The sequence below is a fragment of the Ambystoma mexicanum genome, chromosome 3q, assembly GCF_040938575.1.
Source record: "Ambystoma mexicanum isolate Mex_15411 chromosome 3q, UKY_AmexF1_1, whole genome shotgun sequence".
NCBI classification, from domain to species: domain Eukaryota; kingdom Metazoa; phylum Chordata; class Amphibia; order Caudata; family Ambystomatidae; genus Ambystoma; species Ambystoma mexicanum.
In genome coordinates, this window is record NC_090926.1 from 1075767309 (window position 1) to 1075795270 (window position 27962).

The 27962-nt window shown below is 46.0% G+C and overlaps 1 protein-coding gene across 1 annotated transcript in view; it reads right to left on the reverse strand.

Annotated features, from left to right (window-relative positions):
- Positions 1-27962, reverse strand: part of CCDC57 (coiled-coil domain containing 57) — a 1326425-nt gene that overhangs the window by 267511 nt on the left and 1030952 nt on the right. Inside the window, exon 18 of the mRNA XM_069655328.1 lies at positions 8024-8155. Within this exon, the coding sequence (XP_069511429.1) occupies positions 8024-8155 (132 nt within the window). The remainder of the gene's footprint in view (positions 1-8023; positions 8156-27962) is intronic.

The window sequence follows — 27962 nt, forward strand, 5'->3', positions numbered from 1 at the left end:
GAATCCCCATGGTTTTCGCGTGCTTGCCTTTCCAGTAGTTCCTCCTCGGTGTACTCGGGCTCGTACATATACGGCATTATTGTAGCCATTGTGTGGTAAAGAAAGTAAAATAATTTACAGAGATGGTACAGGTGTTCACAAGGCCTAGAAGCGGCGAAGGTAGCTGACCAGAGCACAGAAACGAGTCACAGAATACTCAAAGTAACACAGAGAGAGGAATGGAATTGAAAATCTGCTGCTGTGTGTTGTGAAACGGAGTGTTTATACTTATTGAGGAAAGAGGCGTCCTGCCATTTCCATGGCGACACTTCATTAGCTGAGGCGCAGCGATTGTTGACACAAAACGTGCTTTGGCGTTGGGAAATGGGCGGTACGCGTCTGCTGATGTCAGGCTCAGGGTGGGGGATTTGATTTAGTGCCGCAAAAGCAGGTGAGCCAGGGCGATGGGGGGAAATGATAGGATTATCAGAAAATGGCGGCTGATTTCGAGTGCGTTAATGGACAAAAAGTCGGGTAAGGTCCATAGGAAAGTTTTCTACGATCTACCGATTTATGCTTAAAAACACATGGCCGAACCGTAGGGACAATAAAAAAAAAGTCCCGGAACTATCCTTTAAATCAGATTACGGTGAAGAACCGATACCCATTGCCTCTGATCCCCGAATTACTAGACCAAATAAAGGATGCTTGCACCTACACTAAATTGGATTTCCGAGGGGCATATCATCTGGTACGTATAAAGAAAGGCGACAAATGGAAGACTGCCTTTCGCACCAAGTATGGATTATTCGAAAATCAGATGATGCCCTTCGGGTTGTGCAATGCACCAGCAGCCTTCCAGTATTTTATGAACGATTTCCTTCGTGAACTCATTGACGTCTGTGTTGTCGTATACATAGACGATATTCTAGTGTACTCCTCCTCAGAATCCGACCATGTTAAGCACGTGCGTGCAGTCCTTGAGAAACTACGCCAGCACAAGTTATATGCAAAATTGGAAAAATGTGTTTCATACTACGGAAGTTGAATTCCTTGGATTTATCCTGACTCCAAAAGGAGTCCGAATGGACTCTCGAAAGGTGGACGCAATTCGCAAGTGGAAATCAACCAGTTCAGTTAAAGGGGTACAAAGCATGCTCGGATTTTCTAATTTCTACCGCAGATAAATTCCAGATTTCTCACATGTTGTACACCCAATCACAGCACTTTAGCGAAAAAACAAACGCTTTTTGTAGACCGAAGAGGCTGAAAAGGCCTTCCAAGAGGAGAAAGCGAAATTCACATCTGCACCTGTCTTAAAGCATCCCCGCCCTGAACTTCCATACATAGTTGAAACTGATGCATCCAGTTTAGCCATGGGAGCTGTCCTGTCCCAGAAGGATCCTGAAACTGGTCAACTTCACCCAGTAGCATTTTGGTCCAGAAATTTCTCGGCACCCGAGTTAAACTATGCGGTTACCGATAAAGAGTTATTAGCCATCAAATCCGCCTTCAAGAATTGGCGGCATTATCTTCTTGTGCCAGGCATACCATTACTGTAATCACCGATCACCGGAACTTGCAGTATTTAAAAACAGCCAAAGCCCAATCATTGCGGCAACTTCGATGGGCATTGTTCTTTGCCGAGTTCGATTTCGTGATCACTTATCGACCAGGCTGTAAAAATGGCAAGGCAGATGCCTTATCCCAAATAGGGATGGGAGAAGCATATGCGAACCTGGAACCGGTGCCTATAATTTCAAAACAAAGAATTTTTGGCATAACTACTCTACAGACACTAGAGGATATTCATGTAAAAATCCAACAACTCTTCGATCCAACAGCCCTGCAGGACTGGGTAAAGAAAGGCCCGAACTACTCAGTCATCAATGACCTACCTTATTATCAAGGGCGACTATTTTTACCACACAAGGAACTACAAGAACTAGTCATCTCCAATTATCATGACACCCTGATGGAAGGGCACCCAGGTATCGCAAAAACTGAAGCTAAAATTAAGAGACAATTCTGGTGGCCCACCTCGCGAAAAGACGTAATGTCATTTGTGATGTCTTGTGGCATTTGCGCCCAAAACAAAAGTCAGAAGAAAAAAACAGCTGGCCTTTTACAACCTTTGGATATTCCACCTACACCCCCTGGCACACCTTATCTTTAGACTTTATTACAGATCTACCTCCATGTGATGGATTTAACACCATTCTGGTTATTGTGGATCTTTTTTCCAAGATGGCCCATTTTATTCCTTTAAAGGGATTACCTTCTGCTTCAATTCTGGCCAAGGAGTTCCTCGAAAACATTGTTCGAATACACAGATTTCCTTCAGTATTGGTCTCTGACCGAGGTAGTCAATTCATTTCACATTTTTGGAAGAAAAGTTGTCAATTGGTGCAAATCGACGTGAGGTTATCAACCAGTCACCATCCCCAGACCGATGGTCAGACGGAGAGGACCAACCAGACCCTTGAACATTACCTAAGTTGCATGCTACACCAGACCGAAAGTAATTGGAAAGATATTTTATGGATTTCCGAGTATGCATACAATAACTCTGTCCCTTTTATACCATTTATGGACATCACCCTCGAACCTCAGAACTAGATTCGCCTCAGCACTTAGAAATGCCCGCAGTTAGTCATTTGCACTCTACTATTACACAAGCCTTTAAGGAGGCAACAGAACATTTGAAACAAGCAAAAGAGAAATATAAGAAAAATGCTGATCAACATAGAAGTGAAACTCCACAATACCAGATTGGGGATCAAGTTTGGCTGGCTACCAAACACATACCTCTGAAGGGAACTCAGACTTTTAACCCTAGATATTTGGGACCTACACCATTAAGGCCATTATCAACCCGGTGGCCGTCAAATTGGAATTACCCTCTAATATGCGAATTCATCCTGTCTTTCATGTTTCACTTTTAAAACCAGTTCAACCAGGAACAAGATTAACCAAACCACCTGACCCCATCTTGATAGATGGAGAACCTGAATTCGAGGTAAATAATATCCTGGACTCCAAGATGGTTAAATCAAAACTTTATTTAATCGATTGGAAGGGCTACGGACCACAAGAAAGGTCATGGGAGCCTAGTGACCACGTTCATGCACCTCAGTTGGTGAAGAGATTCCATCGGGACATTCCAGACAAACCAGGGCCAAGGGAAAAAACAACTTTAGGAGGGGCCTTGGGGGGGGGGGGTGCTGTCATGATGCCTACCCCCGGGCATCAGGACCAAGCCTATCAGCTCCGGGAGCAGGTATCCAGATTCTTATTAAAACCCCAACAGCCCCGTCTGGGGGATGTTTGGGTTCAGTCCTGACGCCTTAAGCACCAGGCTCATCATAGAAATCAGTCCTGGCGCCATAGACGCCAGGCTCATAGACTTTACTTACCTGAAGCAGACCATGCTGCAAGTGAATCCAAGCCAACGTGAGGCCTGGATGGGACTATTTTATTACAGGGACTATTTTTTACTGGGGCGTGGTTCTGGGGAACTTCTTACCTGGAACTATTTTAGAGGCTATTTATACATAGCCCAAACAGCAGCACACGCTTCGCGTTATTCTGCTTCCAGCAGCATAACGCTCACCATGCCTGCTGTCAGCATCCAGTCTTCTGCCACGCCCACCTCGAATCTGGAGCTCCTAAAACAAAGAGGAAAGAAAAGGACAAGGTTAGAAAAACTATTTTCGAATTCCTCATCTGATTCCGGACCTGGAAAGAAAATCATTACAGTACGCGTCGCATCTCCAGCTGCAGCGCCGCACCACACCACACGCACCAGTCCTCGCAGCATCTTTCGATTCGGCGCTGCCGCCATCATTTCTTCGCAGAACTCCGGCACCTGGGGGACAAAAGAAAACAACAAGGTGAGCCGAGAAAACCAACAAATATAACTCTTACCACCATAGACTTACCTGATTTACCACCGGAGGCATTATTCTATAACTCTCCACATCTTCATGTGCCGCACCTGCAAAGAGAGAGAAAACAACACGTTAAACACGTGCAACATTTACCGGACAGCGTCGGGTAATACAGACTCTTACCTGAGCGCCACCAGCTACCACAAGAGCATCTTCTCACAAACTCAGCTGCAAGACAAAGAAGGAAGGGGGGAACAAGAGTGAACATCGGACATATTGAACTCTATGAACTTGATACTTACTGGTCCTCGCCAGGAACCTCAGAGTCAATACTCTCCGGAACTCTCCCACGCCTTCAAACAAGTGAAGTAACTGGCATCAACGCGCCCCTGCAATCCATGCAGGATGGAGAGCTCATCTTTCAAGAGTATAAGGTCAGATTGCTGAGAGGGTACTTAGGAGGTGATTAGTGGGGAGGACTGTGGGGGGTGCCATCACTTGAATCCACGGGTGGCCAAATCCATCTCTCCACTTGCAGGAGAATATTTCTACGGGTCAAGCAGACAAGATTAGGAGGGCCAGTCCAGTCAGTCATCTCTGCACTACGCATCACGTTGGTGGAGAACGCAGCCGTCCGGGTCCGACCGACGCCCCTGTGGGAGCCAGGTGAGCGTAACACCCATTACGAAATTGAAAGACCAGGTGAAGACATTATATTTAGGTACCAGCGAGGGATTGATTCCGTTGCACCTTCTACATCTGCGAAGTTTACACACAGAGATGATGTGGCTCACTCCAGTACTTGTAAGGCAAGACTCAACAAGATTCTTGCTTCGCGTTCTGATGAAGGTCTGAAAAACAGGAGGGCTAGAGTGGTAGTGCCCAGTCCCAAGACCAAAACATGTGTCGACCAAGAAAACCGCTTGTAACTGTAAAAAACGGAGAGTGACACATGTACCAAGGATAGGGTCTAAATATGTTGTAAAAGCACTTGTCTGAAATATGGTGTAACAAAGTTTTGGTTACACAGGAAAGAGGAGAGTTGTTGCTGATTTGAGAATGTGTTTGTGAATGAATGACGGATATAATTTTGTACTAGTTTGTTGCAGGAATTTATTTTGTATGTATTTGAGATTTGTAATGATAGACATATATTTTTGTACTGATGAAATAAAATTATACTTAAAAATAAATTGAATTATGGGCGATGACCCGCAACCGATTTGGGTGAAACAAGATAAAGCAGTAGCAAGAACCCCGCTGGTAGAACTACTCTGGAAACAGAAACAACATAGACACCCCAACATGGGGATTAGCGAAATAATGAAGACAACAATGGAGGCGTGGGATACCCAAACGCGAAAAGGGATAATGACCACCGCACTGGGCCCTTTCACTCCCATTTCACGAAATCCACAGTTCCCACCGGGGTTGGAACAGGGGTCTACGAAAGTTGGGAGGAGGCGGGAATAATGAAAATTGGGGAAATGTTCATTGTCAACGAAGTCAGGACTCACGAATCGTGCTACCCTTGCACATCACGCCGCAAACGGGACAGATTCAGATACAAACAACTTAAACACTGGTTAAAAACCCCGGAAATAACTGTGGCAGCGACGAGAACCCTCACTCCATTTGAGAAATACGTCATATCCAACTCAGGGGAAAAGAAATGGATCTCCACTCTTTCTTTACTCCTTCATTAACTCTCAGGAGGAAGAGGTCAAGTGGACTTACATGCTCAAAGATGACTAGAGCAGCGCAGGCAAGAGAAATGTGGACCAAAATAGTAACACAATGGCACTATACCCCCGAAAAACTGCATATAATGTTCCCCAAAACGACAGACAAATGTTGGAGGGAACGCGGAGAAGTGGGAACGTGGAAACACACTTGGTGGAATTGTAAGGGGATAGTGCCGTTTTGGGAAGAAGTGAAGGCAGAAATGGGAAAAATGTTTCCAGATGTGGGACAAATGGGGGTGGGTGTATGGATGTGTGGAATAAGAGACAAAACTGCTAGAAAATACAAAAAAACACAATGGAGAGGTTTCATGGGTCTTCTCATAGTGGCATGGTCAACAATAGCCCAGAGTTGGAAAAAGAAAGACACCCCACTGACTTTCACGTGGCTACAAAAAGTGTGGACATATTTGGCAATGGAGAAAGTCACCCATACAATACAAGGAACAAGGGACAGGTTCGCAGAGGAATGGGGAGGAATCCTAGAATACCTCCAGTCACATTTCATGGAACAATGGTGCCCACACAACATTAAAGTAACTGACATATTCAGTGCATAAAGTAATCCCAGAACGTTGATAACTGGTGCCCCAGGAGGGAGAGCGGGGGGAGTTGGGGGGGTGGGGGGGGTCTGGGTGTTCATTTTGTTTGATGTACGTTGATATGTGAAAATCAATAAATATAAGTTTAAAAAAAAAATTTAATTAGAGAATCCTGTCATCCTCTATCTACTGGTTCACTCCATTATATTTTTCAGTTCGTGAGTCATCAGTGAAACTGCGAGGCAAAACCGCACCAGATGAAAGATTTCCTCCACATTGGGAGCAGAGCGGCAGAGTTGCACTGCTGTCTGACCTGGTGCCCATTTAAGTTCAGCAATGCTCGGCCGGTCTGGCCATCCGCTGAGTTGAGGTGAGCAAAGATCCCCAGGTACCTGCGGGCATTTGTGCTCAGGGTCAACTTTATATCTGTTGCACTAATATGGAGAAACCTAATATAACCTGAACTATTTTAAAGTGTGCACCATCATTATTTTGTTGTTTCCAGACAAGCAGTATCCAGCAGGTTTCAGCTGAGAGCCCATCTTGCTTTTGGGCATAGACACACCATTCTGTGTAAGGCTATTCGTGGGTTACAGAGTCTCCAGGTCTTGCTTAGGGCCTACTTGCAAATCCACTCAATACTTCCACGTAGATGCATGCCATGCCCTCACCCTGGGGTTTCTGATACACAAAAGAATTCAGGCCGTATACCACAATTGTAACCAGCAGTCCTCCTCATGTACAAGGCCACCGGCACAGCACATCCTATTCGCCATCTATGGCATGGTGCAAGCATAACAAATAGGGGCCTGGGCTGTACGACCATGAGGCAAAATGTTTAGGAGGTGCAGTCGAAGTACTATGGCATAATCATAAGGAGAAAGAGTGGGAAGGAGAAGTCCCCCTAGGGATGAGCAGGTAGCAAGACAACAAAGGGGATAGTGTGAGAGGTTTGGTACGCAGTAGGCAAGGAGGAGAGAGAAAAGAAAAGAAACAATTGCCAACTTTATGCTTGGGACTTAAATCCTACAAAAGACCTATCCAAGAAAGTAGGAAAACCAGGAAAGACACTTCACCAAGAGACTAGGTGACTTGGAGAGGCCCAAAGAACCTGCAACGGTAACTGTGACAAAGTGAGTTACAAGGATAAAGTCAAACCATCCTGAATTGCTCATTTGGATTCTTTTAGCGTTTCCTTTGACTAAACTTGTAAATAACCCTCAATAAACCATATTCAACTACAATTCTGCTGATATCTCTTTTGTGGGTTCCACTTGGCTTTGTTACAATACACCAAGTTTTATTTTGCACCTGAGCAACATTCAAAGCCACCGATGGCGTCACTCTGCATCAGAGCCACATCTGAAAGTGACCACTGGTGGTGTCCAGTCAACTCGTCGAAAAAAAACTTGTCGACTGCAATTTGGTTGACGCAATTTGGTCGAAAACCAAATGGTCGAATTTTTTTTTTTATTTATATATTTATTTTTCGGGTTTTCGTTTAGTTAAAAAAGGGGTTTTTAGAAAGAAAAAAAAAAAAGGGTTAAAATAAAAAAAATAATAATTTCGACCATTTGGTTTTCGACCAAATTGGTTCGACCATTTGTCTGGTCGACCAATTTTTTTCGACGAAATGTCTGGCAACCCTGATGTCCCTCTGCATTTGAATCACATTCAGATAAGACAAACCGGTTTTCACTCTGCACCTGAGCTGAGCCCCATTTGGAAGGCAGACATCAGAAGCTCCTCTGCATGGGTTAGTTTTCAGCAAATGCCTATGCACTGAAAAATATCATGAACATGCACTTGTTTGCTCTCGTATGAAAAAGACAGGTCGCTTTTGTATGACCAGCTGGACGGTAGACTGTACCTTAGGGCCGGAGGGATCCTTCCTGTCACTAGGTTTATGCTGTGAATATTGTAGATGTAGGCTTTCTGCAGAGCTGGGATGACTGTTATCTGGGGTTCTCATGAAATGCTGCCGCTGAGCGTACTGTAACTCCTATTTCACAAAAAGATTGAGATAATAAATGAGTGACACAACCAACAAGGATGCCTTCATCCACAAGTGTTAAAGCATCGCCTTAAACACAGTCAATAACCCTCCATCCCCCGAGAAAATAAGCAACACCATATTAGAGCACAATTTAAGAAAATAAATGAGAATACCCTAGAAAGTCAGTGACATCGCAAAAAGAGTGAATGATATGGCATTTATAATGCGCCTATACACAAGTGTTTCAAGGCGCGACGAGGCAAAGGAGGGGAACAGAGGGAAGACAGACAGCGATCTTACTAGGACAGGTGATATTGAGATCGCTCAAGTGCAGGAGGGGGGTGGGGAAGGGGAATGTGCGAGAGGGAAGGGGAGGAGGGGGAAGAGCAATATATAGGCTAACAGTAAATAAATAGAAACAATAAAAAGGAACAATAAATAAGAAGTGCGGCCAGCTGGTGGCAGGTGCACAGGTAAGTGCAGGCATCAAGTGCTGGTAGGGGCTGTAGGGGTACAGAAATGGCCCCAGAATGCAAGGGCTGCTGTGCAGGTGTGCAACTGGCAGGGAGGGGACCTAGGACTGAGAACAGATGGTAGCCAGGTGACCAATGCAGTTTCGGTCTCAGCCAGGAGTTCAGCAGGGGAGAGGAGGCGAGAAAACAGAGGCAAAGAGGAAGGTCTTGAGGTGCTTCCGCAACCGGAGATGGTTCTCCTCAATTTTCAGTGAGGCAGGGAGGCTGTTCCAGAGGGTGGCCCCAGCTGAGGAAAGAGATCTACCACCAACTCGTTGCTTGGAGAAGTGACTGACCCTGAGGGAGTTGGAGGCGGATGAGCGAAGAGCTTGAGAAGGAAGATATTTAGGAAGAGAGAGTTGAAGATATTGAGGCAGCAGGCCCCAGAAGGCCTTGTGGAAAATGTAGAGGGTTTTGAACTGAGCTTGGGGCCAAGGACAAATCTTGCAGTCCTGTTCTGGATGAGTTGCAGAGGGCGGAGAGTAGAGGCAGGCAGATTTAGAAAGAGGCTGTTGAAGTAGTCCAGCCTGGAGAGAACCAGCGCTCTGGAGACAGTGAGCTTCTGGGGGAAGGAGAGGAATACCTCTGAGGAGGTGCATCTGGTAGATGACCCCGAGGTTTTTAGCCTCACAGGTGGGTGCAGGAAGAGGACCAAGAGTGGCTGCCCAGAGAGAGACAGGAAAGGAGGGAAGGGGTGTGCCGATGAGGAGAATTTCAGTCATACTGATATTCAGGCAGAGATCATTGGCGGCACACCACTCCTGGATAGCAGACAGGCAGTCGGAGATGAGAGAAGGAGAACAGGTGGCTGAAAGGAGCCTGAAAATGAGTTGAGTGTCATCCGCATAGAACTGAAAGTTGGGGTAGAGAGCGACAATGCGGTGGGCAAGAAGTGCCAGGTATTGGTTGAACAGCCAGGGAGAGAGGCTAGACCCTGAAGAACACCAAAGGTAGAGATATAGATAGAGGAGAGGAAGGACCCAAGTTGGACCTGGGAGGGTCGATCGGAGAGGAAAGTCAGCCAAGCCAGGGCCTGCTCAGTGATACCCAGGTTATCACAGAGACGGTTGAGTAGAATGACATGGTTGACCATGTCAAAGTCAGCAGAGATATCAAGTAAGATGAGAACACAGGGGGTGTTGGAGGCTGGATAGCAGGTCTTCACGGATGTTCAGGAGAGCAGTTTCCGTGCTTCTGGCAGCTCTGAAGCCAGACGGATGGTCATGGAGACAACCAACAGATTCAGCATGAAGATTAAGCTGGGATATGACCAGCTTTTCCAGGAGTTTAACCAGGAAAGGAGTAATGGAGATTGGGCAATAGTTAGCCGGGCAGGACGGGTTGGCAGAGGGTTTCTTAAGAAGAGGTTGCACAAGGGAGTGCTTGAGGGGGGAAGGAGTAGTTGCAGAAGTCAGCCAGAGCAGGAGCCAGGGTGTCAATGTGGTCCTCGATGGTTTTGGACTTTCATAGATCGGACTTGTCTAGAAACCTTGTCTGGGGAGAACAGGGGAAAGGCAGAGAAGGAGAGAGGAGAGGTGGCCGAAGAAAGGCCAGAAGAAGAGCAGGGACTAGCGGGAGGAGAGGGAGAGGAAGAGAGAGGAGGACAGGATGTCCTGAGTTTTAGAGATGAAATGCGAAGCCAGAGCCGTGCAAAGGGCCTCGGAGTGGACAGGGGAGGTAGAGACTGCAGCAGGATTGGCCAGTTCCTTGCAGATTTTAAAGAGTTCGGCCGAGTTGTTAGATGCCACGGAGACACAGGCTTGGATATGAGCTCTCTTCTTGGTGCAGACAGAGAGCCGGTATTGCCGTTGGAGCAGATAGAAGGCCAGTTTGTCAGAGGATGTACCGGAAGCACGCCATTTCCTCTCAGCCACCCTGCACTTGCATTTGAGGGTGATGGGGTCCGAGTCGTACCATGAGTTGCACTTGGCTTTGGGCTTCAGGTGGATCCTCATGACAGGGGCAAGAACATCAAGAGTATCAGATATAGCATGGAGCATGGAAAGGGCTGTGTCGGGGTATGAGTCAGCCAAAGGGTGAGGGGTGGGTGAGAAAGTAGAGGCAAAAGCCTCAACTGACACATGCTTCATGGGTCCGATAACCGAGAAGGTGGGTGGCACTGCTGGAGGTGGCGTGGCCTGAGGGGTAGAGAGGGTGAGCTGGGAGGAAAGGATAAAGTGATCACTCCAGGAGAGAGGAGTGGTGAGAGGGATAGAAAGGGGAAGGTCTGAAGGGATCAGAACATCCAGAGTGTGCCCTGTAGAGTGAGTCGGGCTAGAGGGGAGAATAGAGAGAGAGAGAGTCACAGAGGTCACAAAAGAGTCCAGAGGAAGGACAGGAAGCATCCAGGTGGATGTTAAAGTCTCCAAGAAGGATGAGTTGAGTGGTTGAGACCAGGAGGGAAGAGGAGAGGTCCACCGACTCAGTGAGGAAGGAGGAGATCTGACCAGGTGGCCAGTAGCCACCGTAAGGTAATGGCTAGGTGAGAGAGAGAGAGCCTGCAGACGAGGCATTCGAAAGAGGAGTAGGCCTGCGTAGGAATGACAGAGGCAGGAATCCACTCGTGGAAGATCAGGGCTACACCCCCTCCAGAACGATTGGACCTGGACACGGAGAGGATCTTGTAGCCGTCAGGGAGGAGAGTGTCAAAGCTTGTGACAGAGCTGGCCGTGAACCATGTCTTGGTGAGACTGAGGACATTGAGGTCAAGTTCTTCCAGAAGGAGGCAGATGTCAGAGGAGTATTTGACAGCTGAGCGAGAGTTAAGAGTGGTAATATGGAGAAGGTTTCCATCCTTGAAAGACTTCCAGGGAGGGGTACAAATCAGAGGTACGCCCTGCAGAGGTGTAGGAGAAGCCTGAGAAGGGGCAGAAGAAGAAGGAGGCGAAGGCAACGTAGCCAAGGAGGAGACCGCAGGGGGAGGCAAGGGAGCCGTGGAGGGAAGTGAGGGGACAGCAGGAGAAGGAAGGAAGTTGATGAGGCACGGAAAGCGTCTATTAAAGAGGTGAAGATTGGCCTAAGGGACCTGGACCAAGACGGTACCATTCAGGGAAACATTCAGGGAAACATTTATGATGACCTTAGAGGAGTCGAAGGAGGCCAGGAGTGCCTCCCACCGGGTGCCACCATTAATGGAAGAAGAAGAGAGAAGAAAGCATAGAGACCATATGAAGAGTCTATAGGCCTGTCTAGGGAACGACAAAGAGGATGTTAGTGAGGGTTTGCCTAGAGGAGGCACTGGTATGGGTGTCAACGATAGGGAGGCCTGGGTTGGAGCCTAGGATGTCCTTTTTAAACTTCTTCCTACCCGATTTGGAGAGGAGAGCAGGATAGTCGATAGAGAAGCAGTTGAAAAGATAGGAGAGACAGAGAGCACCATTAGAGTAGGTGGGGAGAGGAGGGAAGAGGAAAGGGCAGGCGGAACACTATGGAAGGATACAGGGAGTGGTGAAACAATAGCAGACAATTGGACAAGACGACAGATGCTCAGGCAGTAGAACGTATGCTAGATGAATGCTTTGCTAAGAAGTAAGAACTGCAGAAAGGCGCAACTTTCACAATGTACTTTAAATACTGGAGAAAACACACCTAAGTCTGAGATATCTGTAAAAGGGGGAAAAAAGGCCTAGGTTTCATGATGCAATTATAAATACTTTCACGATGCAATTTTGTGAAACATGAGCCCCAGTATGTGCTGTTCCCGGCCTGATGCATGAGATGTGTCTTATGTTCCAGAAGCTTCATGTGTCTGACCATGTCCAAAGCGTGTGGCCCTCCTTCCAACTAAACCTGTGAGAACCCTGCCTGTCATGAACCCCACCTTTACATTGCGCTCACCCCTAAGATAAGTGGTTTAGGCTTTGCAATGTTGGACTTCGGTCTTAGGCCATGCTGCATATCTGTATGCACAGTCTACTGCTTGTAGTCCATAAGGCACTCTAGTAATATTACTTAGATTCAACAACTGGATGGCACTCAATAAGGAGCCATCACCACTGAAGCCAACTACAGCACCTCACAATTTGGGGGGTAAGACTTTGTCAGGTGCTGTCATTAAGACAATGAAGGCTGCATAGAAAACTCCTCAACTTAACTCTACATATTTATACATCAATAGATTCAACCACGATTCCAGATTACATTTTCAAGAAGGAGTATTCTTATCCCTATTTTTTTAAATTTGAGATGAAATTGATTTCAGGGGGCATAAAATACTAATTCCCATTAACATTTTAGGCGAGTTAAAGTATATTTTATCTACAGAACCCATCTTTTGTAATTCAAATAATTCTTTGGGCTAGTAAGTCATGCAAATTAGAAAATGCCTTTTTACCTATGCGACCATTAAGATTGCGCAGAAATAATATCCGAGCACCTTATTGTGACATTATTCTGTAGGTATCACTGAGCCAACCATATCTACATTCTCATGTGTCTGAGGTTTCCAGTTTATTTTTTGGGAGGGGATTTTTACTGCCTATTTGTTGCTGGGAATATTTATTTTTTAGACAGTAAAGGTACCTGGCACGCTGATTATCAATAGAGCCACTTTCAATCTTAAGCATCATCGCCCACCCACATTAAACAAAGCTTCCCATTCTGTGAAAAATAGTAGACACTGTGTGCTCAATATATGCATTCTGGCACAGTGTAACAAGCAATTGTGAAGGAGGAAAATAAATATATATCACAGTTTTAAATGGATGGCATGGCATAATCTGTGGTAATTAACACTGTTTAAAACAATGTTTTGGAAATACAATATTACATTTGGCACTGATGCTTGACAGCTATTATTAACAGTAAGACATTGATTAGTAACCATTACATCTGCAAAATTTACCAAGGAGGTGCAATTTCTGAGTTCACAGCTTTCATAGGTTGCATGATTTTTGTTTTCTGTTCTTAGACTGAGTTTTGATGATGGATGTACTACAATGTACTTATAATTGCTTTATTTATTTATAAACATTTACAATACAGATGTCAGTTAGTCCACTGTGTATGAGTACATGAAACATTAATCACAGCTGGTTACTGCAATTCATACAGCATGATTACCACAGGTTGAAATTATGACTGGTCCTTCACCCTTATCACATAATCCATTGTTACCACTGCAAGCACGATATATATATAGAGAGACAGAGCAGCACCTGGACATTCTCCAGTTGATATTATCAAATGAGTCACACTCTGCACTTTGCGCAGATGAATCACTCCTATACTCCCTGCCGAACAGACTCGCCCTCGATAAGCTCCACAGATCCCCTCTATCTCTGTATTGGATGGGAACGCAGTCTAAGATCCTTCTATGTAGTAGCAGTAGGATCAATCACACATTAAATATGTCCAGTAAAATCCAATGGGCCCCTTTGAATACAGTTTCACAAAATGCATCTTTTAGCCAGCACAAGTTCTAGACACATGCATGTTCAGTGGTCTCATACTCGTTGCCAGGACAATTGCTAGTGGATTGAATGGAATCTGCCTATTTAAAATGCACCTTATTTCTGGGGAGACTCTCTCCAAGAAACCAAGTATTACTGGACAGTCCCAGAGCAGGTGATACAGAGACCCAGAATGCCAAGGACAATTGTGGGACCCTGGATCTAAATGCATGTTGTAATGCAAAATCTAAGGAGCACATTGTATTGGGTGAGCCTGTCTTAAGTGTTTAATGAAAACTCCATAGTGTGTCAGCTAACGTCCCCCACTGCTCCTCCGTGTTCTCTATACCCATGGCAGGTGCCCGCCTTTGTTTAGCTGCAATGGTAGATTTGTAAAAGCTGGTTACAAGTACATTGCACCATTTGGCTGATCTGATAAACCGTAAGAATGGTTACTTACCTGTAAATATGGTGCTCCAGTATGGATATCCTTATAGTCTCACATTCTTAACAAATATCCCAGTGTAAAATAAGTGAGCACTAGGTAAACTAGAAAGAAGTCTGTGCGTGGAAAGAAGGATCAAATAAAAGCCATACAAGTAGTCCATCAACTTCGTTAGGAAAGCCCATTGGGTGCATTCGATAATGTAAATATTGAGCAGCTGCGGAAGACACTGAAAGAACTGGTGATTGCTGCAGACCCCTTAAATATTATCCTTTGCTTGCATATAGATAACCCTGACAAGCCTTAGGGAGCTCAGAGCCTGCATCAAGGAGTTATCAGACACAAAAGAGGACAGATCCTCTCCTGGAAATGGCTCATAAGAAGGTAGTTTGCGAAGCTGGGTGCCAAACTCTGAAGGAAGCCCACCCCCGATGTCATTCACAGGAAGGGATCCTGTACTGAGTGGATGTGACAGAAAAAGAGGAAAGTATCAATTATTACTAGCTCCTGGTCCCAAAACAGGTTCAGAAGGCTATGGTGGGAATGGGGATCTGACCGAAAGGTTTGGTGCATATAAAGAAGTACAGAGCGCAGTTTGCTGGGCCCCACTCTACAATTTATACACTAATTCGCTACCAAAAGTAAAGAGATCATAACTGATCCCTAATGATAGGAAGGGGATTAGTGCCCATTGTGAGGTAACCAGATTGATGAGGGCCTCCTAGGTAGAGCCCCTGCAGCCCTAAGAAAACTGTTTGGGGCTTACACACATTATATGAACGCAGAGGATTGTGTATTAAAAAAAAAAAAATCAAATATGATATTTTCAAAAGAAACTCAATTTAAACTGAATCCAATTTACATTAAAGGTTAGAAGTGTGCACACAGTCTGTAGATGAGGTATTGTTTTAACCCTACTCTTTCGTGGACTTTGCACATAAATATTCAGGCTCACAAAATGGGGCGATCATTCGCTTGCTGAATAACATTAATTATAAACCGTTTGAGTAGAGCAAAACAGCAAAATCAATCTCCATTGGGCGGTATACCCACCATATTGCAGCAGTGTGGGGTTATGTGGAACCTACCAAACAACAAAGAGTGTGCAATATATTTCTTTGCTCCATACTGAAGCAATTAAGGTTCGGTGTTCTGTATATTTCACTTAGAACTAGGGATGGAGTATTCACTTGATAATGTGCCACGAAAGCCATTATTGTGCTGGCGTGTATTATGAGTTCATTTATTTAATTTTTTTTATTGGTTATTTATAATGCGCCTATACACAATGGGCCTCATTATGAGTCCGGCGGTAGCTGTACTGGTAAACATTGGCATGGCCGCCGCCGGAGTCATTTTTTTCCTGGCGCCCGGCAATGGGGATTTACAGGGGCATTACAGCCCCAGCGGTCCTGGTAATTCCCTATTGCGCGGCGCCGGAAACAATTACTCCCCATTCCTATTCAAGTCCCATTGGACTCAATGGGAATGGGGGTGACGGATGCATCAGCACCATTCATTAATGGTGCCGGTGCATCCGTCAAGGTATGCGAGCAGGTGCCGTTCCGCCCGCCAGGTCAGACCTGCCGGGCTGAAATGCACCCGCTCGCAGACCTAGGAGTGTGCCGGTCCGGTAACAGTGCCGGTAGCTTACCGGCACCGTTGTTACCGGACCAGCACACTCGTAATGAGGCCCAATGTATTTCAAGGTGCAACAAGACCCGGAGGCGGGGGGATGACACACACACAAATTGTCCTACTAGGCCTTGTGACATTTAGGATCGTGCAAGTGCGGTAACAAGAAGTGAGGGGAAGAGGGAAGTGCCGGTCAGGGCTGAAGGGCCCATGGGATAAGTGAGTGACAGGGGAGGCCAGGTGGACAGAACCAGGGGAAGCAGAGAGTGCAGGGGAAGGAAGGTCCACATGGTAAGTGTGGGGTACAGGGCTGGAGAAGAGCAATGGGTGCAGGCTCAGCCAGGCTAGTATAAGAGGCGGGGGCCCGGAAAGGCAAGTGCAGGTTGAGAGGAGGAGGGGGCCAGGGGAGACCAAGTACAGAGGTAGACTGGACGAGAAGGGCCATGTTCCCTGTAAGAATCTGAAGGAACCAGTCAAGAGGCAGATGGGAACATTAACAGGGGAGGGGGCGAGGGAAGGAGGAAGAGAAAAGGATGGTCCTGAGAAGCTTGCAGAACGTAAGGAGATCTGACTCAAGTCTGAGAGGGGCAGGTAGGCCATTCCAGAGGGAGGGACCTGCGGGGGAGAGATATCTACCCCCACTCTCTGCTTGGAAAAGCATCATCAACGTACTTTTATTCAGTGTTTGACCTTCAAGTACAAATCAGAAACATTTCATATAAAAACTTCAGTTTAACAATATTTAAAAAAAGACAAGTACAGCTAAAACCACTTAATCAACATGTACAGTTATTTTAAAACACGAATAAACATTTTAAATTTTACAAAAGCCGAGGGGAGCAAAGGTGTGCAACCTTGCTCACGTATCCATCATTGACCCTATTGGTGATTCCATCCTTCAAAGCCCTATTTCTGTATAGTCATGCCCTATGTATATAGCGGGCAGTCACAAAGACAACCTGAGGAAACAAATATTGTCTTAAGAACCGCATAGCAGGTCTTAACTGGTGGATACTAACTACATTATATAAAATGGGCCTCAAGTACAGCCATCTCCAACAGTGTGTCTCGTTACAAATGAAAGGAAATGCAATATGTTTTCGATAAAAGGTCCACACATAGGGCACAAATCTGAACGAGACCCCCGCCAATGCACAGTATTGGCAAAGAACCAAGCATGAATTGTATATAGAGACATTTCTCAAATGGTGATGACATATTTTCCAGATAGGCATTATACCGTAGTTCCACCCTAAATTCGAGGCATTCTATGCCAGACTTCAGCTTAATAGCATCAACTATCAGGTTCATATACATTCTTGTTTTCGCATTGATTTTAAGCGTTTTAACATCTTGTGCTAAAATGCCATGCAGGTTGTTCCATACGTGAAACATATCCAGTTGTGATAGACTTGTTTTTTATGTGCTAACCAATTCATTCTCTTACCCCCTTCTAAGCTCTTTACATGGGACAATGCATTCCTATATTTTTCTAAGCCTTGGCCATTCCAACCTCTGGTTTAAGTGAAGTTTGTGTCTCTACTTGGTTAGTAGAGTTCCAGATGGACCAGGACCGAATGGGCAGGTACAGGTAAGAGCAACAATTTCTTCTGGAATTTGTTTTCGCAAATACTCAACTTAGAGATGTTGACACATACCCACAGTTCGGAACCATAAATGGACGCGGGTATTGCTTTTTTATGAAGTATAACCAAGGCTGGGAGATTGCGCCTCTACTGTGTTTAGAAACAAATGACAAAATATCACCACAGGATTTGCCTAATGGAAGTGCTACTTTAACTACCTGTGCCTTCCATCCCATAGAACCCTCAAAACGCACCCCAAAGTAATAAAAATGGGTATGGTAGAGTTAGACATGTCCAGCCTTAATGTCTTCCCTTTAACTTCAGGGGGTTTAAAAACCATCACTTTGGACTTAGCAATGTTCAATGTCAGATTCAACTGCAAACATTTAAGATTAAAATAAAGCATTCCTTAAACCCTGAGGCGTGGTAGCCAAGAGGACAGCATAATCTGCATAGAACAATGCCAGATATTTGTCAGAGGCCATCCTAGGGAAGTCCTGGCACCCACTCATCAATGCTTCGATGAGCTCTTGTACATAAACATTGAATAAGAGGGGTGCCAGGACACATCCCTGCCTTACACGAACATTCATCTCAAAATCCTGGGTCTTCTCACCCCCCAACCCATATCGAACATTAGCTTTATTGGCAGAATACAGTGAGCGTCTAATGGACACCAAACCAGGGGGAACTCTACGATCTACCATAGGGCCTCTCTTGAGACTTAGTCAAATGCTGTTTTTAGGCCCAGAAAAGCCACATATAGGTACATCTTCTTAAGGATAGTATACTTTGCAATAATCAAAAAAAGTAAAAAAAACAGTGATCCAGTGTACCCTTCTACTGGGCTGAAACCTGGCCTGAAGATCGCAAATTAGTTCTTCACAATCGGCCCACTCTTTGAGGTAGTTAAGAAGAATACGTTTTCCAAAACATTTGCCAGCACCATCCAAGGGGGAGATTGGGTGGCAGTTGGCATGGAGGTCTTTGCCCCCCTTTTTATATATTGGAATAATTGACGCTTTTCGCCAAGATTCAAGATTTTCAGCACTACGCAAAATAACTTAAACTTACACAACACAGGTGCCCATATTGCTACCTCATCTTTAAAGAGATCTGCAGGGATGAAAACAGGGCCGGCCACCTTGCAATTTTTAAATGATCTAAGGGCAACCACCACGTCATTAACAGAAAACGAGAGGGGAGTGCACTATCAATAAATAAACTAGGTGAAGGGAAAAAATTATCTTGATAAAGTTTCAAACATGGCTGTGCCATTCAGCCTCCCCAATACTACATTGCATAGGTCTATCCTCATTCAGGTCTTTGTCCAAGATCAGTTTCCAAAAGGCACAAGCGTCTCTTGATTGTAGGGCCACGTGTAACCTAGACCATTGCTCTTTGTATTTTGATCTTAACGACCATAGAGCAAATTTGCCACACATAATGGACTATTCACACAAGACACAATGGGCCTCATTACACGGTAGGCGGTAAACCATGGCGCTATTAGCACCATGGTTCATGCCGGTAATTTACCGGTACCGCCTTGGTGGAAAGGGGAATTACCGCCCTATTCCAAGGTTGGCGGGCGGTAATTCCCCCTTCCACCATTGCCCTTCCCCATTCCCATTTTTGCCCCATAGGAATGGGGAAGGCGCTAATTACGGTACCGCAAATTGCTCCACTGGTCCCTTTGCGGATTGGTTTTTAACGCCTGCAAAAAGCAGGCGTTAAATTCCCCAACCCGCAAAGGGACCTCGTAGTAAGGCGGTAAGGGTTTACCGGTAACGGTAAACCCTTAGCGTCTACCGTGTAATGGGGCCCAATGTCCCCCTTAGCACTATGGCATGCTTCATCGTACCAAATTGCCCTAGGCAAAGAATGTTTATTTACGTCTTGAATGGGAAGTGAAATAGGAGGGGCGAGGTTCTTTATACGTTTTGTAAATTCTTCCACTATTGTTTTTTCGCTACCATCTATACTGCAAATAACATTAATATTATCTAAAATATATGCATAAATGACAGGTTTAAAATCTTGTTTCAGCAAGTTGACCCATCCAACTGCTTTTCGTGCATGGCCAGTTAGTTCAAGCGACTGGTCAGTTGGGTGCTGCATATCTCCATCCACCCCTTTCCCGGTTTCAACTGTAAGGGGATAGTGGTCACTTTCTGCTCTCTTACAGATGGCAAAATCGCCAATCATAGCCCAATCATTCCCAGAAATGAATATATAATCTATCAGGGAAATCCCATTTGAACCGTAAAAAGTCTTCTGGCCAGGTTGGTCATTAATACGGCAGCCATTACAGGACTTAATTCAAGTTAAATAGAACACTAGATGACTAAGGCATAGCGGTGTACACGCAGTTGGGGAATAACATTAAGTGAGGGGATCTTCCAAGCCTCATCCTGGTTATCCCATAATCCTATAAGATCATAGTGGGGTTCTAGCTGTAAATTAGAAAAGCATCTGATTTGCAGAGCGTGGAGCTAGAAGACTGAAGGGCTCTAGCAGGAAGATATTTAGGGAGAAAAGGTTGGATGTAGCGGGCTCCCAAGCCCCAGAAAGCCTTTTGGATGATGCAGAGGGTCTTGAACTTCATCCTTACAGCAACCGGGAGCCAGTGGAGAGTTTTTAGGGCTGGAGATATGTGGTCCCTGGGTTTGAGGCCAAGGATAAGTCTTGCAAGTCCTATTCTGAATTAGTTGAACGAGGCGAAGGGAGGAGTTAGGCAGAGTGAGGAAGAGGCGGTTGCAGTAGTCCAGGCTGGAGAGGACCAAGCCTCTGGAGACATTGAGTTTCTGGGGGAAGGTGAGGAATGGGAAAATGCCTCTGAAGAGGTGCAGCTGAAAGTGGGCCTTCTTGGCAAGGTCCGTGATTTGAGGAGAGAAAGAGAAAGGAGGTGAAGATGACACCAAGGTTCTTTGCATCACAGGAGGTTGAGGGGAGGGGTCTCATGCAGGGCAGCCAGAGTCTGGGAGAGAAAGAGGGAGCAGGCATTCCAATGAGAAGGATCTCTGTCTTACTGGCATTAATGCAGAGATTGTTTGTAGTGCAGATGCCTGAATAGCAGACAGGCAGTCACTAATGAGAGAGGAGGCGGTAGAGGAGGGAAGCTTGAAGGAAAGCCCTGTGGCATCTGCATAACAATGAAAGTTAGAGTGAAGGTGGAGATGAAATGGGCTAGAGGGGCTAGGTAGATGTTGAAAAGACAAGGTGAGAGGATAGAGCCCCAAGGGACACTGAAGGTGGAGAGTGAGATGGAGGAGAGAAAAGAGCCCAGTTAAACCTGGGAGGGTCAGTCAGAGAGAAGGAGGTCAACCAGTCCAGAGCCAGGTCCGGGATGCCAAGGGTATCACAGAGCTGATTTATAAGGGTGGCATGATTGACCGTAACAAAGGCAGAGGAAAGTTCAAGAAGGATGAGAACGGAAGAAGAGTTGGAATCGAGATTAGACAGCAAGTCTTCACGGGTGTTCAGGAGTGCAGTTTCCGTGCCGTTGTCCGATGCTCTGAAGCCAGACTGGTAGTCGTGGAGATAATCAACAGATTCAGTGTGGTGGATAAGCTGGGATATGCCCAGCTTCTCCAAGAGTTTGCCCAGGAAGGGGGTAATGGATAAAGAGAGAAAGTTAGTCTGAAAAGATGGGTCGGCAGAAGGCTTTTTGAGGAAAGAGTGCACAAGGGAATGCTTGAGGAGAGAGGTGAAGGATCCAGTGGCAAAGGAGTGATTGCAGAAATCAGCCAAGGCTGGAGCAAGAGAGAAAATGGTGTCCTTGTTAGTTCTAGAGGAGCAGGGGAGCATCTGCTTGATTGAGACTTTCATAGAGCGGACTTGTCTAGTAACCTCATCAGGAGAGAAAGAGGAGAGTAGGAGGGAAGGGGCTAGAGGGGCCAAGGGAGACCTGAGAGTGGACGAAGGAGAGGGGAGTGGTGTAGAGGACATTGAGGGCAGGATGTCCTGAGCTTTACTGAGGAAGTGAGAGGCCAGTGCAGAGGGCAAGGGAAACGAGAGGAATGAGTTCCGCCATGTTGTTAGTGGCCCCAGAGAGGCAGGCTTGGATACAGGCTCTCTTCTTCGTACAGATGAAGAGTCTGTATTGCCTTTGGAGCAGGTGGAAGGCCTGTTTGTCAGAGGATGTACTCGAAGCCTGCCACCTCCGCTCAGCAGCTCTGCTCTTGCATTTTTAGAGAGGCCAGGTCGGAGTCATACCAGATGTTTCGCTTGGAGGCAGACTTCATGCGGTTCGTCATGACAGGAGCAAAGATGTCAAGAGTGTTGGAGATGGAGAGCTGAAGGTTAGTAAGGGCTGTGTCAAAGTGGGAGTCAGAGGAAGTGGTTTCAGGGGAATGAAGGAGGCAGCAAAAGCTGCAACTTACACTCACTTCATAGGTCAAATGTCGGAGAAGGAGACTGGCAGCGAAGGTGATGCTTAGCCAAGGGACCCAGGAGGTCCAGGTGAGAGGACTGGAGAGTATGGAGATGGCAAGAGTATAACAGAGGTTGCAGAAGAGTCCAGAGGCCACAACAGGGGAGTCAAGGCAAGGTGAATATATAAGTCTCTGAGGAGCAGAGACTTCGAGGTGGCGGCCAAGGAGAGAAGCAGTGAGGTCAGACCACTCAGAGGAAGAGGGAGACGGGATCAGGGGGCCTGTAGATGGTGGCCAGAGTCTGTGAGAGGATAGGAGAGACAGCAAGCCTGCAGACAAGGCATTTGAATGAGGAGTAGGACTGAGTGGGTATAATAGTAGCAGGGACCCATTCAGGGAAGATCAGGGCCACTCCACCCATGGTTCGGTTAGGCCTGGGCTTACAGAGGATCTTGTAGTCCTCTGGAAGGAGAGTGTCAAAACGCATGACAGAGTTGGCCATGAACCACGTCTCGGTGAGAGTGCGGATGTTGAGGCAGAGATCTTCAAGCAGGTGGCAGATATCAGAGGAGTGTTTGATGGCAGAGCGAGAGCTGAGGGTAGCTAAGTGGGGCTGGTTGCCACTTTTGAAGGTCTTCCGAGGAGGGGTACAGGAATTTGGTACAACCGTCAGTGGTGGTAGAGGGGAGGCAGAAGGAGGAGTGACAGGAGAAAGGATGACGTTTATGAGACGGAAGAGAAGATGGATTGACCCAAGCATTGATATGATAAAGAGCGGTTTGTAACAGCAGATTTCTTGGTGGACCTATATCAAAAAGAATCTTAAAGCAATGGGGATGGGAGAGTTGTTTGGGAACCAGGAGGTGCTTCATGGCATAGTAAAAACACACACCAAGAAATTCAGTAATAGATTCTTAGAAAGGATGAAAGCCATGAGAGAGGACACGAGAACCCTAAACCCTCTTTTGGACTACCTCCCAAATTCTCAAACGGAAAGATCGACCAATTACTGGATAGAAAATGTACAAGGTTTGCACACAGGGCCATCCTGGAAAGATGTAGACTTGGCCTATTACTGATTAAGAGCCAGCAGATTATTAGTCATGATTAATCACAAAGGGCTCGTGCCCACGCGGGCAGGAAGAAGAAATGTTGCTGCACTTTATGGTTTTCTGCACTTTATATAGAGCTATTAGACAAAGAACACTAGTGCAAATGCTAAAACTACATTTGATTTTAAATTGTATCGTAGCGTTGATGTATTTATTAAGGTTAGAAGATGATTAAACATGTATTACTGTTGCAAGTCCCTGCATAAAAAGAAGGGCAATGATAATACAAAGTTATAAATAAGTAAAATACTTGCTGGACATTCAAAACCAAGAATTTAAACCTTCTCAGTGTGATTAATTTTGTATAAGTGTTGTGGGTTTTAGGCTCAAACATACAAGAATATGTATGGACACTGGGGTTAGTTAAGATGTTTTATGCATAGTTATTATGATTTGTAACTTTCTGATTTCTATGGATTTCATGTAAATCTGAAATCAAGTATTTATTCATTCATTAATTCACTCATTCAATAAGTAGTGGGTTCGCAAACATGAAATGATCAGTCAAATTGCCCGTAGGCAAATATTCCAAATTATCTGGGGACCCCGCTCAGCCTAAGGTGGGAGCCTACCAGGATGTTCTCCAGAGCCAGTCCTGTTCCAGAGGCGGGGTGCAGAAGTTGGGAGGGCCCAAGTACCTGTTCCCTCTAAATGTGCCTGCTTGTTTGAAATGAATGCGACCTTTTCTTACCACTTTTCTTAGCACATGCCTGTGTTGAACAATGCTGGCCAGTCTCTGTCTTGTCCGGTGTGACTAACAGCCAGTTGGCCTGGTGGTGGAGGAGTGAGCAAGCAACCTGACCGAGAGGGTGGGTGTAGAGCAGCGGTGCGACCAGCATAGAGAAACCACTAGGCGACGCAGACCATAAAATGAAAGACTACTCCAGAGTCAGCAAATGCTCTGGCACTCCACTCGGCTTTCCAACAATCTTATTGTTTCCACCAACAGAGAAGAACAAATTACTTACTGCTGGTAGTGTTATTTTTGATGGATGTTCCACCCATGCATTCCTCATCTTAGATCTATTCATAACCTGCTTTGCAGTTTTTTTGTTTTTTTTCACAGCAGAGGGTACTGTGCGGCAGAGTCGATGTCGCTTGACAGTTACCATTCCTGCGTTCGGACATGGAGTTGATGATAATATAAACTGCATTCGTTGCCTCAATTCCTAGTTTTTCTCTCTCTTTCCACACAGCCAACTTGAGGATTAAATAAACTATATGGGCGTTGAAGAGAGAAGTATTACACATTCACCCGCAGTCACGGGTAGGCTGGGAGGGCGATGTGAGGAATCCCTGGGAGGAACATACATCACAAAGAACATTGCCAGGGTAAGTAATTTGTTCTTCTAATGCATAGTGGCCCTTCACAGATTCCTCATCCTAGATGAAATGAAAAGAAATATTTGATTTATATCGCGCTCATACACAAGTGTTTCAGAGCGTGACCAGGCAAAAAGGGAGGGGAACAAGGGAGGGGAACAAGGGAGAAGTGCATGGAAGGTGAGGTGGAGTGGAAAGTGCGAAGCAGAGAAGAGAAACAGAATAAACATTAAATAAAATAAATACATAAATAAGGGTGATAAACCATGGTAGTGCAGCCAGAAAGTGGCAGGTGAAAGTTAGTCAGATAAGGAATATCTGATAAGTGCTGAAGAAAAGTGGAAGGGGGCCTGTATGGGAACAGATACAGAGACCTATTGCAGGGGGTGGCCTGGAGGCGTTGCAGGAGGGTGGCAGGGTAAGCAGGTACCTGGGCCCGAATGACAGAGGGTGGCCAGGTGCACGATGCCAAGAGAAGAAACAGATCAACAGGGGTCAAGGGGGGCAAAGACAGAGGCAAAGAGGAAGGTCTTGAGGTGCTTCTGGAACCGGAGATGGTTTTTCTCAAGGTTCAAGGTGGCCGGGAGGCTGTTCCCAAGGGAGGCACCTGCCGAAGACAGAAATCTACCCCCAGCACGATTCTTTGCAAAACGACTGACCCTGGGAAGTTAGAAGTAGAGGAGCGAAGGGCTCGAGAGGGGAGATATTTACAGAGGGATAGTTGAAGGTATTTAGGACCCAGGCCCCAGAAAGCCTTGTGGAAAATGCAGAGGGTTTTAAATGTAACCCTTGCATCCACTGGGAGCCAATGAAGGGATTTCAGGGATGGAGAGATACAATCCCAGGGCAGAGAGTGGAGGCAGGTAGATTTAGAAAGAGGCTGTTACAGTAATCCAGTCTGGAGAGAACCAGAGCTTGGGAGACTGTGAGCTTTTGAGGGAAGGAGAGGAAAGGCAGAGTACCTCTAAGGAGGTGCAATAAAAAGTTTGACTTTTTGGAGACGTCAGAGATGTGTACAGAGAAGGAAAGTATAGAGTCAAAGATAACTCTGAGGTTTTTAGCCAAGGAGGTGGGGGTAGGAGCCGAGGGAGGCCGGCCAGAGAGTGAGAGGAAAGGATGGAGATGGAGTACCAATAAGCAGGATCTCGGTCTTCTTGGCATTTAGACATAGATCGCTGACGGCACACCGATGTTGAATGGCGATTAGACAATCAGACATGAGGGAAGGAGAGGAGGAGGTTGAAGGGAGCCTAAAAATGAGTTGGGTGTCAGCTTAGCACTGGAAGGTTGAGCAGAAGATGGAGATGCAGTAGGCGAGAGTTGCCAGGTATTGGTTGAAAAGCCAGGGCAATAGGTTAGACCCTTGGGGGACACCACAAACGGAGAGGGAGATAGAAGATAGGATGGACCCAAGTTGTACCTGGTAGGGTCGATCAGAAAGAAAAAGAAAAGAGGTCAGCCAGGCCAGAGCCTGATCAATGATACCCAGGTTGTCACAGACGATTGAGAAGGGTAGTATGTTTGACCGTGTCCAATGCAGAGTAGAGATCAAGTAGGATGAGGACAGAGGGAATGTTAGAATCGGGGTTGGAGAGTAGGTCTTCACGGATGTTCAGGAGAGCAGTTTCCGTGCTTCTGGCAACTCTCATAGACTCCCATAGCAGTTTCATAGATGTAGGTGGGAGAAGTGGATTTCTATATAATTTCCTGGTTATTGATTGATGTTGTGCTGAACCGCTCTTCCAAATAGAGCGTCCTTGTCCAACAGAGTGCGTAGTGAGGACCAAGTTGCAGCATTGCAAATGCCCTCCACTGGAACACCTCTTTAGAGAGCAGAAGTTGTTGCCACTCCTCTGGTGGAAAGGCGCACTTAGGTGCTCAGGGACATCTTTTGCCGTCATTAAGTAGCACTGCGAAATGCATAGGATGATCCAACGTGATAACGTTTGTCTGGTCATGACTTGGTCTAGCCTGTAGCTGGAATAACCAATAAATAGTTGGTCATCTTGTCTGACATTTGCCATCCTAGGAATGTAGAAACTAAGAGCCCTTTTCAGGTCACGTCTGTGTAACCCCTCTTCATCCTTAGAAGGTTGAGGTGGATAAGAAGCTGGTAGTTATTTTGTGTGTTAGATGGAATTAAAACACAAACTTGGGAAAGGAGGAGGGACAACCCTCAAGACTACTTTCTCCTTGGAGAATATAGTAAATAGTGGTTTGAATGAAAAAGCTTGTAGCTCCCTCACTCTGTCGGCGGAAGTGATAGTTATCAAAAAGATGGTTTTCAAGGTAAATAATCTGAGAGGACAGGAATGGAGAGGTTCAAATGCAGCTTCCACTAAAAATGTTACTACCAAGTTCAAATCTAAGGACGAAAACAGAAAAGGGACCGGTGGGAATTTATTGATCAGTCCTTTTAAGAATTGTATGACAAATCGGCATCTCAAAGTAAGAGCCTTGTTCTGGTGCGCATTTAAACATGGATAACGCTGCCATGGACTAGGTGAAGTAAACAAGAAAGCACTCTAGGTGTATTGCAAGACAAAGGATCTAGATCTTTAGCCCTACAACAGCTGAAAAATGTGTTCCAATGGCAGCAGTAAAGTGGTTTTGTTGCTGGTCTTGTAGCCGAAGGTAACACCTCCATCACGTCTTCCGGGAGGTCCCAATCTTTATATCCTCACCTCTCAGAAACCAGGCGTAAAGGTTCAGAGTTCTGATTCCTGGTTGAAGAAGACAGCCTTCCTCTTGGGAAGAGTAGGTCCATTCTTTTACGGGAACCCCAGCCTGACCACTGTGACCATTATTCCGCTCTCACCATTCCTTTTGTACGCTCCCCTCAACTGGGCTCGAGCTGTACTGATTTTCACGTTCGCTCCAATGCCTCTTGGGACTTGTAGTTGCTTTGTATTTACTGAGGGATTCACTTTCTCGCACTCGAGTACCCCTTCTGCTTCACTCCCCCTTTCCAACTGCCCACACGCTTACTGGATTCCTCTCTTCATCCGTCGTGAGACTTACTTGGATTGCGTGTCGCTGGTGAGTAGCTCCCTAGGGGCGGGGTGAAGAGTTCGGGTAGGAGGTCAGGGTCTCACCATCTACCCCTCCTGCACCTGGGCTTCCTCTCACGCTTTCTCTCTACGCTTTGCAGTAACCACACCCAGCAGGCTGCAGAGTGCCTTCTTTACCCTTGGGAGGCAAGGCTCCTTAGCTGGGCTGTAGCCCCACACAGGTACTGGCTCAGCAATTCACCCTTCATCCTCTTCTGGCACTCTGCACGGCTTCCTCTGCTCCCTCCTGCTTCTTGGTGTGCTTGGGTCTGTGATAGGGGTCCTTTGTCAGACTCAGCCTTGCAGCCTTCCTACTCTGTTCCCAAGAGCAACTGCCTTCTCTCTTCACAGGACACTTTTAAGCACCTATGTGATATTAACAGG